Genomic DNA, 12,144 nt, shown 5'->3' on the forward strand with positions numbered 1-12,144 from the left:
GGATGGATGGATGGATGGATGGGCTCTGACTTCCTTAGGAGTATTTAAGTACACAATTATTGGGCAACAATTATAGTTCAGAATTATTACAACACAACTAAATAAAAAAATACACTTTTTCGCATCTTACTTTTATTATTTGTATCTGTTTAAGAGAGAATTATGAACACACAACTTAAACCTTTCCGATAAACGTAACAGACTTTAAAAAAATCAATGACTAATGTAGCCATGGTTCTTTTCTTCCATTCATAGAGTCTATGAGTTTACTGATCTGTTGATGACCAACTTATTGTGCAGCAGCAATCACAGCCTCCCAGACACTGTTCAGAGAGGAGGACTGTTTTTTCACTAAAAGACTCCCATTTGAAAACTACGTATTTTCATGTTTAACTCCTTTATCGGCTAGTCATGCATATGAGTACTTCAATGCATTAAGGAACATTGCCCTGCATAATAATAATGATTTTTTTTTTACATATATTTTTGAAAAAATCCACAAATTATTTTTACCAAACACATTAAAGATTTTTAGGAAATCGTCCAGTTGGTGCTTAGGATGTATAATTTACCTTCTAGGGACAGGATATCTGAAGTGACAATTTAAATCATCATGTCAACTCAAACTGGTTGTTTACCGTTTATTTCTGTGGACAATATAGCTGGTTTGCAATCAAGGTTTGTAGTAGGTATCTATTGAACAGCTCCAAGACAGGCATGAGCAGCTGTAATCTTAATATCTTGATGAGTGGTCAATTATGTTTGCAGTGACGGCTGGATTAGATATTAACTGTGGCCTAAATCAATTTGTGCTGACAGATTTGGAAACTGATAATCCACGATGGGGCTTTTAAAAGCCCAGCTGAGGCCACCAGATCCATTTGTAGCAAGGTCCGTCTCCATCGTAATCTCCAACAGCCAGAAGAAACACCACCAAGGGGCTGAGAGCAACCACAAGCCGCAACCATGAACGGCACAGAGGGACCCTATTTTTATGTCCCTATGGTTAATACCACTGGTATTGTCCGGAGTCCTTATGAATATCCTCAGTACTACCTTGTCAGCCCAGCAGCCTACTTCTGTCTGGGTGCCTACATGTTTTTCCTCATTCTCGTCGGCTTCCCCATCAACTTCCTCACCCTCTATGTCACCATCGAACACAAGAAGCTGCGAACCCCTCTAAACTACATCCTGCTCAACCTTGCTGTGGCTGACCTTTTCATGGTGTTTGGAGGATTCACCACAACGATCTACACCTCTATGCATGGCTACTTTGTCCTCGGGCGCCTTGGCTGCAATGTGGAAGGATACTTTGCTACCCTGGGTGGTGAAATCGGTCTCTGGTCACTGGTTGTTCTGGCTGTTGAAAGGTGGCTGGTTGTCTGCAAGCCCATCAGCAACTTCCGCTTCGGTGAGAATCATGCTATTATGGGTCTGGTCTTCACCTGGATCATGGCCAATGCCTGTGCTGCCCCCCCTCTTGTCGGCTGGTCTCGTTACATCCCAGAGGGCATGCAGTGCTCATGCGGAATCGACTACTATACCCGTGCGGAGGGTTTCAACAATGAGTCCTTTGTTATCTACATGTTCATCTGCCACTTCTGCATTCCTCTTGTCATTGTGTTCTTCTGCTACGGCCGTCTGCTCTGTGCCGTCAAGGAGGCTGCTGCCGCCCAGCAGGAGTCCGAGACCACCCAGAGAGCTGAGAGGGAAGTCACCCGCATGGTCGTTATCATGGTCATCGGCTTCCTGATTTGCTGGACACCGTACGCCAGTGTGGCCTGGTACATCTTCACACATCAGGGTTCTGAGTTTGGACCTCTCTTTATGACCATCCCAGCTTTCTTTGCCAAGACAGCCTCCATTTACAACCCAATGATCTACATCTGCTTGAACAAGCAGTTCCGCCACTGCATGATCACCACCTTGTGCTGCGGAAAGAATCCCTTCGAAGAGGAGGAGGGAGCATCCACCACTGCCTCCAAAACCGAGGCCTCCTCTGTGTCCTCCAGCTCCGTGTCTCCTGCATAAATGGAGCAACAGGCACAGGCTTCATAATCCACTATCCAAGAAGAAGACTTCCGCTCCCCCAGGGAAACGACTGAAGGCTAACGTCTACAGAAATAACTTCCTCTTTTTTATTTGTACAAACGACTTGGTTCAACCTAAAGACAGTTGCAGGAAAGGTCAGCCCATAACAGAGTTGTTCCTGTATGTACAGAATATCCAACTTACCAGTCTACGAGTATTTATTTCCTCAGAATAAAGGGGAATAAATGTTATTCTCTATCAGTTGGATCCTATATGATACTGGCTTATTTTTGAATGTAGAGGCATGTAATCAAGGCAACGTAAAATAAATCGCACTTTGCAAATGACTCATCCTGTTTATGTTTTAATTATAACTTGGGTGGAAAAGTTCATATGACTGTAGTATATTTATTCAAATAAATAAATGTCAATGACCTATTCAAAATGCATTTATGTCTGGAGTCAATTTCTACTTACTCTACTTTTAGCCTGCTTTGGTGATGTCTACCTCATAAATATATTATATTACATTTTTAAATAACATTTAAAATATTCTTTATGTGGTGCCTCCAAAGCTAATATAATCTAATTTCAGTCTCAGGTCACCTTGGATTTAGATCCTAGCAGAATAAAGGGATTAAGATATTAATCTTAACAAGGATACATATAAATATAAATGGACATGACACAACATGGTTTATCTGATTACGAACGCTGCCTTAGACATAAAAGGTTAATAACGATTAAGGATTAATACTTATTTATATTACCAAAAGAGACCTTCAAACAAAGGTTATGCATATGGAGAAATACAAATGGTGCACAGAAGAATATACTGATATTGTAACTAACATGATTTACCAGAAAACTAAAGAAGAGTAAAGAATGGATCATAATTTAACAGATAGTTTTAGACAACAAGAATAAAACTGAAATCATTACTAAAATATGAGCTCATTGCTCTGGGATTACACATGCATAAATTATTTATTCATAGATTAATATTCTTTTTATTCCCTGCATGAATTTTCAACGAGAGGACTTAAAGTAAAACAGAACCTTCAGATCCAAAGAGTTATTGTGAGAATGAATCATTGCTTATCATTTTACACAATTCAAATGTGGGAACTGCATAAAGTTTCTCTTTAACAAAAAAAAATCTCTAACAGTTGGATTCTATATATGATAAGTGTTGGGTATGATACATCCATTTGAAAGTAAATGTGATGCTTTCAGCAGCAAACCCCCCCCCCCAAAAAAAAAAACTACAGAAATAGAAGAAAAGGGTTTTCAATGTCGAAGTAATTTCTTCTCAGTGGGTTAGTTCTTCCAATAAGACAAATGGATGGCACATTTCAAATTGAAATTTAGTGTGCTTTTTTTTTTTTTTTACAGAAAGAGACAAAGAAAATAAAAACGCTTCTCCTGGGACAAGCAGCTATGTAGAGAACTGAATTCCTTTTGAATTTGTATGCAAAACTTTATTTGATAATAAAAATAGCATCCACAGACTTCTTTTGATAGCTACATATACATTGTAATCCATCTGAAGGAAAAGAAGCTGGATAAGTCCACATCTACTTTTACTTTGACTAATGTTATGTATAGCTTCATGGGTCAAATAAAGCTATGGACAATGTAGTATTTATATATGCATAGTTATATAAAAAAAGATTGGCCCATATACATGTACTGCTTTTATCAACACAGAGACAGCATTATGTCTGGAGCACACTGCAAGAAATAATGCTTGAAGAACACGGACTGCATACAAGTGCTTTATAATACAAAGGCAGGCTAACCATAGAGAGATTCAAACCATTTAACAGCTGTTGATTGACCAAATACAGTCTTTCATTTTTAAAATGTCTTTATATACCCGACCCAGAGTAAATCAACATATTTACCATAAATTGTCAGGTCCATTTCAGAGATATAAACACAATATCACATTCCTCACTGCAGAGGTTCTTCATAAATTTCTGTTTTGTGCAAGAAAAAGGCAACATTTTATTCCTTGACAAGTTCCTAGTAGTTACATTGGGAGAGAAAATCTCTTTACAGGTGATGACCAACCTCCTAACTGTGACTCTCTCTCTCTCTCTCATTTTTTGTTTGGTTTTGTATTTTTATTGAATACAGTACCATGGTGACACCGGTGATGAAACAATGCATTTGTTGTGGTTCATCCAATATATAGTTCTAGTTTTCAAACAAAACATAAAACGGAGAATAATCACACAAAATCGAAAACATGAAAAAGCAGCAGTCAGACTTCAGTGGTGTGACAGTGTGGCTCAGAGTGGCAGAAGTGGTTGTCTCGTCCAGCAGGACTCACTGTACGTTACCGTGCCAACAAACCTCATCAGCTCAATGTGTCAGGGCCCAGAGGATGGACAATGGGTGTGATAAATATGAGAACTGGGCTAGAAATAAGTGTTGAGGATTACAGTGTTTCTTTAGGCCTAACAAGGTTGTTACACTACATTTTAACTTACACATGCATCTTGCACAGGGATAATAAATTTTTTATTTTTTTTTTGGCATATCTGAACAAACGTACTTTGTGGCAGCTTCAGCTGGCAGTATGGCAAAAATGCAGACTTTTCTAAATTACTACACAGGATTTTTTTTAGAAATTTGGGAAACTCACTCTGTCATGAACAGATTCGGATGTAGTTGAAAGAGGCTGCTTCAGTTTAGAGAAGGGCAAAACTAGTTATTTGGTTTAAACAAAAAGTCTCAGGCCCCAGCTATACTACTCTAGATATTTTCAATGCTTTCGTCCTTTGTTAAAAAAAAGCCTATCTGTATTCAGTAGTACAACTTTTAAATGTTGCAATAACTGTGCTTCGCCAGCAGGTGGTGATAATACTAGCATTAATGACCATTTAAAAATAATTTTAATCCTGGTTAAAGTGGTGCTAGGGGTAAAGATTCTTTTAAAACAACTGGCGTCATATTTCCTTTCACTGAGTTTGTCCTTTGCTCTCAGATCTTCTTCAGCTTATATTTGAAGCTGAATGGGAGGAGAGTCTGGACAAATCAAGAGCAATGTGGGAATAATTACTCCACTGTTACAGTTTGTAGCACAGAAAGGAAGAGCAGGCAATTACAAAGTCAGATTTTAAGTCACAATTTTGGTTAATCACCACATATCCAGTAAACACATTTATAGCACACATTGACTTTTATTTTATATATACTGCTCAAACAAATAAAGGGAACATTTCACTTTAATTTTGTGTGTGGCTCCAAATCCAGGCCTCCATTGGTTAATAAATTTGATTTCCATTGATGATTTTTGTGTGATTTTGTTGTCAGCACATTCAACTTTGTACAGAACAAAGTATTCAATGAGAATATTTCATTCATTCAGATCTAGGATGTGTTATTTGAGTGTTCCCTTTATTTTTTTGAGCAGTGTATATTCTTCACTTTCTTTTACCAAAAACTCAACTCCAAACTAAACCTCTCTAGATATATTAAAAATTGATTGGAATAAATAGATCTACTGTGAGATATAAGGTTGAACACATTTGAAAAGGAAAAGCTGTAAAAATTAGTAAATATCTTCTTTAACTTCAGCCTTCTTTTGAAGAAATGAAAAATTTAATTGGCTCTATTGATGCCGTGGTTTCTAGCAAAGAAATGTGCATCAGGTCTAAGAAAAGTGTTTCTCTAGGTCATTGTTTCCTATATAATCTTCGGACATCCAGTGAAGAGGAAGTTTTTTTTTACCAATCTTCGCTTCAGAGTGCTTTTTTATATGTATTTTTTTAATCGGAAAGTCTGTGGATAGAAGGTGGAAGCACAGCAGAAAACATCTGTGTTAGTGTAGAAAGGGCCTCAGAGTCACTGAAAATATTAATATGGGCTGTCAAACAATGATGCAACACAAGTTGAAGTACAGCATGCTTACACTTCTACCTCAGCCCTTAAAGATTTAATTAAGCTCACTCAAGATGTGAGTGAAATTCAAAATAAATAGAGCAAAATTAGAAATTTCATATATTATTATTATTTATAATTTAACGCTCTAGTTTCGCCATCCAATTTAAATGTAGAGCTTTGCTTTACTCCCACAGTTCTTGTGAACCATCAGTAGCTATAGTGTCAGTAATTCAGGAGCAAAAAGGACACCTAAAATCATTTCAAAAACAAGCTCAGGACTTAGGATTTACCACAAATGGAAGCATTATTCAGACCTCTGAAGGGAACAAATATTTAAAGTCAACAATGCCTACAAAAAGCAATATTACTGATTTCATATGCAGGCACATACAATACCTTTACTACAGTACAACAACCTCTGTTATGCTCAAAATAACAAGAACAATGACAACACAACCAGTATAAACTGATAGAGGGATTGTACTCCTGCTGTTTTTATAAATCTCTAGATGGGACCACAAGTAGTTTAGTCAATCAAATCAATTCATAAACAATTCAACCAAATAAAGAATAAGAGTTAGTATTGTTACAAGTCCAATTCCAGTGTATGTTACGTAGTTTGCACGGACAGAGGAGAGAGCAGCGAGGGTACTCTTCCTCCCTCTAGATACTGAGGTCTTTAGAATTTTCTTTGTACAGCCTTCTCTTGGGCTCAGGGATCTGGTTTGAGCTGCGGCCTCCGGCGTTATTGATGGGTCCTGTCTTGTTGTAGGTAGCATTGTTGTGTGCAGCGTTGTTCTTCATCATGCTGTAGTAGTCCTTCAGTCTGGGCGCTGCTGCATAGTTCAGCTCACCCCGGCTATAGTTGCTGTCAGGGGAAGAGTCCCGCTCCGATCTGTATCGCCTCTCCATTGTCCCGTTCATCCGGTACCTCTCCTCCTTCCTCTCCGAGGAAGAGTCTCTCAGAAGATTGCCGTTCTTGGTAGCTTTCTCATACGCACGGCCTCTGGGGAGAGAATCCCCTCTGTTGTTGACGCGCTCTGGGGTGGACGACTCGCTCACTCGTCCAGCTACCTGGGACTCCTTGAGGAGCTTCCGTTCAAAGAGTTTCCGCTCAGGGGTGACCGAGAGGAACCCTCCATCATCGTACTCCTTCTCAGGTGTGTGGTCCCGGTGCGCACGCTCTGCCCTGCGGTCCATGGATTTTGCCCGCCGACGATCTGGAGACGAGTTGCGCTTCCTGGTTGGTGAGCGATCGAGGGAGCCACGACGGTGCAACTGAAACCTTCTGTCCAAGGTAGAACTGCTGCTCGAGGGCTCTCGACCCCGCAGTTTTTCGGCAGCAGCAGCCTTCTTTCCCGAGTTGTCCTTCCTCAGAGTTTTCAGGAGCTTGGAGATACCACTCTCCGATTCAGACTTCTTGACTTTGTGGCCTCGGCTCTTCTTGTTGCCAGTGTTGCTGTCGTTGTTGTCGGGAGACTGCTGTCGGAGGGTACTTTGACTGTGACTGTTATTCCAGGTGTGATGATGATGGGGATTAAACTGCCGGCCGTGGAAGTCCATCAGATCCGAGCCAGCCCAGTCCCTGTTTTTGTCCATACCTCGGCCACGTGCAGCCTCCTCCAGGCGTGATGGTTTGTGAAGGTCTGGTGGATAACTGGACTCCAATGAGGTGTGGTACCGGCTTTTTGGTGGCAACGTTCTCACTTCCGGAGTGTTTTGTGCCCTGGGTGTGGGAGGGTGCCCGTCACTGCTGCCGTCTGCAGGAAAGGAAAAAAGGGAGAAGGATTTGATGAATGCAAATAGATTTGCGTTACATTTACTGCATCTTGCACAAATGACTTTTCTGTTGCATTATGTGATTTCTTGCACTGGCACAACACATATCAATGCAGCTATGAATATCATGCAAAGATGCGTTCTTTTAATATGCTGCATGTTTTCCAAATAAACAAGCAGCCTTTTCTAAATTTATATGTCAGATTCAAATTTAAATCATTGCAAAAATAATAAAAAAAAAAAAAAACACAAATCTTCTCTGGGACTTGAGTTTACATGTTTAAATGGGTTACATCAGCAAAAGCAGGAGCAACACATCAGCAAGTGAAGGGCAGCGGTTATCAATGACACAGCAGGCACCTAGGAGGTCATTCCAAACAGTATGACAAAGGCACACCAAAACAAACCAAAACCAAATTTAAAATGTGCATTTGGCTGAATGTCTGCCAAATAACACAGGTTGGTATGGCAGCAGCATGTGATGAGTGGTGGCATTAAGTTAGTTCCATGAAAAAAAAAAAAAAAAGGTTTTCTTTAAGTGGCAGGAGGGTACTGTTTATATGGACTGACAGAAGCCACATAAGTACAGTTTAATTCAAGCGTGATGAGACATAAAGTATGTCTACAGTGTAAACACATCCGCACACAAACACAAACAAAGTAGGATGCAGGTCAGGATGAGCTGGAAGGCTGTATAAAAACTCAAAGTGAGGCGAGGGGAGATGACAGGGAAAGTGAACTGGGACAGAGTTGTCGTTTTTTTTTTGTTTGTTTTTTTTTTTTCACTACAAACCGTTGTCTGATTTTGGCCCATTAGGTAGAAACAGGGCTCTCCCATCTTGTCATTCCTCAATGTACCAACAGCGAGATGAGGAGCCATCATCGCTGGAGAGAGGAGGAAGAGCCCAGCAACAAGAGACGATCAGAGAGAAGGAAGGAGGAGGAGGCGAGAGAAGAAGACAAATAGAACAGACAAGCTGTTTTACAGTACATCCGTTGAGAGAAGAAGGGCTTTGGTGTGAAAGACAAAAATATTCTTCATTTCAATTTTTTAAAATTATCCCCAACAACATAAACTTCTGGATTACTATGAGAAATAATACAACAGTAGAGAACAGAGCTACGAAGAGCAAAGGCATTGTTGAACCTATGGAGCATCTTTACTCTCCAGCTTCCTGTATAAATCCCACTATATATGTTTTAGTCATTCTTTTATCAATACAGATCTCCTCACTTATTGGCTTTAACTTAAAGGTAAAAAGGTAGTGACAATTTGTATTAATCTTTCTGAAATCCCAATCCTTTCTTGAATACATTTATTCAACAATAAGAAAAATGAGAATTCTAAAGAAATATGGATTAGAAGGTTAATCTAGACACACAGTTCAGGTGTGTCTCAATGAGTGCATGGCAAAATAAACTAGAGATACAAGATGATCTTGATTTTAACATGAAATTTCAGTAGTCTCAGATCAACATTGTTTTTTTTTTTTTGGTTTTTTTTAACGTAATGATCTAGAAAACATAGCAAATCAACACATAAAAGGCTTGACAGAGACAAAATCCACCTTCTTTCATGGTCATCTATGCAAGTCCTCAACCAAAAACTGAAGCTGAAGAGAAGAGTGCATAAAAATTCTGGCCAGATCTCTAAAGACTGCAAAAAGAAATGGCAAAATATTCCTAAAAAGCTGGATTTTTCAAGTTTTCTGCATGGGGCCAATACAACAAAATATGCATTTATTATCCTGAAATATTGTTAAATATGCAATAAAGATGTATCTGTTCAAGGAAATACATATTCTATTCCACTGAGTTTACTACATGAAACAAATGTCAGACTTCTTTACTGGAGGAGGAGAAAAGCATCTGCTGCATGTTAACCTACCATATTCAGGTACAGATCCATCGCCTCTCTTCAGGACAAGCCGCGCCCTCCGACCTCCGTTCTTGATCAGTTCAATGGCTCGTGAATGCTTCATGTTCTTTGTGCTCTCACCGTTAATCTCCAGAATCTCATCTCCCACCTACAACAGAGAAGGTAAGTAACTGAGACAGCTAAGTGATAAAGTGGCCTCATAAATAATGCAAAAAGAGGAAATTTGGCCTGGCAAAATGTTCTTAGCAGAGAATCAGAGGGAACTTGTAAGTTTCATACCCTCATCTTGCCGTTTCTGACAGCAGCCCCATCCTCGGCTAGTCTCAGCACGTAAAGGTCCATGTTGTACTCCCGGCCTCCCCTTAGGCTGAAGCCAAATCCTTTGCTGTCCCTCTCAAGGTCCACAGAATAGTACTCGGCATCCTGTGGTGTAAGAAAAAGTACATATCTACACACAAGAAACACTAGGAAACAGTGACTTATTCATTGTGCTGAGGACAGCGAGGGACAAGTCCAAACTTCAGAACTAATCAAGTCGTGTTCCACAAAAAAAAAAAAAAAAAAAACTCAAAATGGCAATGGCAGTACAATACAGTGGAATGCATGAATAATTAATGCAGAAGTACATGTGAGCAGGGTACAGATCACCAAGCAAGGGCAGCACAAGGGCTGCACCCCAAAGTTTCCACACTCATCCAAAGTTTGCTTCAAACACAAGATTTCTGTGTGAGAACATAATTAGACTAGTCAACAAAATGTTAGAGAAAAGTTCATACCAATGTGGTTATATATAACGATATCACTATATTCCTTTCCATCTTTTCTTTGATAAAAGCAAAACTCTTTCAGTTCGTTAATAAAGGAACCAAAATAATGACTGAGCTGACTTTGAAATGCCATCACTGTGCAATGCAGTAACAAAGTCACACATATTTAATGTTTTCTCTGACATCAGTTTTACCGGTGTGCAAAAACAATGGAATAACTGCTCTCACTTATCAGGCATTTTAACACCTGTCAAATATAAAAACTACAATCTATGTTTTGTTTTTTTTGTGAATCCGAACAAATGTAAAAAAAAAAAAGTAGTTTAATTGATGTTGCTGCTAAATAATAAATAAATCATGTCAGTTTCCCCTACAGCTCACTGCCAAGCCTTTATGTGCACATTATGACTTTTTTTATAATGCTGCTAAAAAGGAAATGAAATGAAAAGTTCAACTCATCCCGTGGTTTAATTTGCATTCTTAGCCTTCAACTTATCCCTTCTATGTCCATCTCTCGGTGTGTTACTGCCCCCTACTGATTAGTAAAATAAACTGTGGTTGAAAAGGTCTAAGAATATTTCTGTCTTCTTTTACCCAGTCCCTTTTTTAAATTACAGATGGACAACACAAAAGTTATGCTCTTTTCAAGAGACTCACTGTTGTTGTCATAAGTCAATTTGTATTTGTGACAATTCACAAATTTCCTCACTACAAGAAAGATAAACATTATTTGAGTGTTAGATTGGCAAAATATCACAAAACTAAACAAATTTATACAAAACCAATATAAAAACAGCACCCTTACGAACCAAATTAAACAGTGTATAACCAAAAATAGGTTATTTGGGCTTAGACACACTATAACTAATTTTGAATGTTTTTCCCAGAACACTTAAATGATTCAACACATTTGTTATAGTTTTAGGCAGACGTACACCACGACTTCATGTACGTCTTAACATATACATGGCAATCACAAGTATAACATCAATTAACTGCATTGAAAATACTGACACTTACCTGCATTTGAGTTTGTGAAGGAGGTGGTGGAGGAGCACCTTTTGACTTTGAATGATTCCTTTCAGAAAGAAAACAGAAAGATTTAACATGTGTCAATGTATATTATGCCACATTAAGCTTTATTATTATTACCTATGACATTTGAAAATTAAAAATGTATCAGCACCTACCTTGACTCTGTGGTCTGAGGTGTGTGTGTGGTGGTGATGGTAGCTATTTTATCTGCATTAGTCAGCAGAGAAGCATTGGAAGATTCTGAAAATAGGGGGAAAAAGAAGTTAAATTAAGTGAGTGTTTTTATTAAATGCCTCAGCCCGGAGCGATGTCTCAAAAACGCACTGTGCTGAACCAAATGTTCAAAAGAGTTTCTTAAATCACCCTTAGGCAGCTGCATTGATCTGATGCTAACTGTGTGTGATGATGTCATCTGCTATTTTGCTCACTGACAACACTGGACCCTTTTGCATGGATCAGAAAACAACACAAATGTAACAAAAGGCTCCCTCTCATTGTTTTGTGTTATTGTGACCAGTTTAAGGTACATCATTTTAAAAAGGCTACAGTCTAATAAGTGCCATACTTTCAGTTGGAAGGAGTATAGCTCTAAACTATCAGCCTGTTTCATTTTTCTTAGGTATGTTTGTCACTTTTTACTAATCTCCAAAAAGATTATGATTTCCTTGCTGTCCTACAGAGATCAATCCAAGTCCCTCTTGTATTGTGTTTCTAGTATATGTTCACACTGATGGTGGCTCTTGTCACCAATTTTGGCGC

General features: G+C 38.9%; 2 protein-coding genes across 2 annotated transcripts in view; one reads left to right on the forward strand and one right to left on the reverse strand.

Moving 5' to 3' along the window:
* The first annotated feature begins 880 nt into the window (after positions 1–880).
* LOC106956427 (rhodopsin) lies at positions 881–2,480 on the forward strand. The gene has a single exon (XM_015047258.1). It carries the CDS (start codon positions 967–969, stop codon positions 2,029–2,031), a length of 1,065 nt encoding a protein of 354 aa, XP_014902744.1. The 5' UTR covers positions 881–966; the 3' UTR covers positions 2,032–2,480.
* Positions 2,481–5,804: 3,324 nt separating this feature from the next.
* The window catches only part of LOC106956426 (membrane-associated guanylate kinase, WW and PDZ domain-containing protein 1-like), a gene marked incomplete at its 5' end in the record, with an annotated part of 80,021 nt that continues 73,681 nt past the window's right edge, over positions 5,805–12,144 (reverse strand). Inside the window, 5 exons of the mRNA XM_015047257.1 lie at positions 5,805–7,685; positions 9,593–9,731; positions 9,863–10,006; positions 11,371–11,428; positions 11,541–11,625. Of these exons, the coding sequence (XP_014902743.1) occupies positions 6,589–7,685; positions 9,593–9,731; positions 9,863–10,006; positions 11,371–11,428; positions 11,541–11,625 (1,523 nt within the window). The remainder of the gene's footprint in view (positions 7,686–9,592; positions 9,732–9,862; positions 10,007–11,370; positions 11,429–11,540; positions 11,626–12,144) is intronic.

Source organism: Poecilia latipinna, unplaced genomic scaffold, assembly GCF_001443285.1.
Source record: "Poecilia latipinna isolate Pla-1442-1.1 unplaced genomic scaffold, P_latipinna-1.0 Scaffold816, whole genome shotgun sequence".
Lineage (NCBI taxonomy): Eukaryota > Metazoa > Chordata > Actinopteri > Cyprinodontiformes > Poeciliidae > Poecilia > Poecilia latipinna.

Coding starts and splice junctions, on each gene's coding strand:
- LOC106956427 (XM_015047258.1), top strand. CDS start 967: ATGAACGGCACAGAGGGACCCTATTTTTATGTCCCTATGGTTAATACC.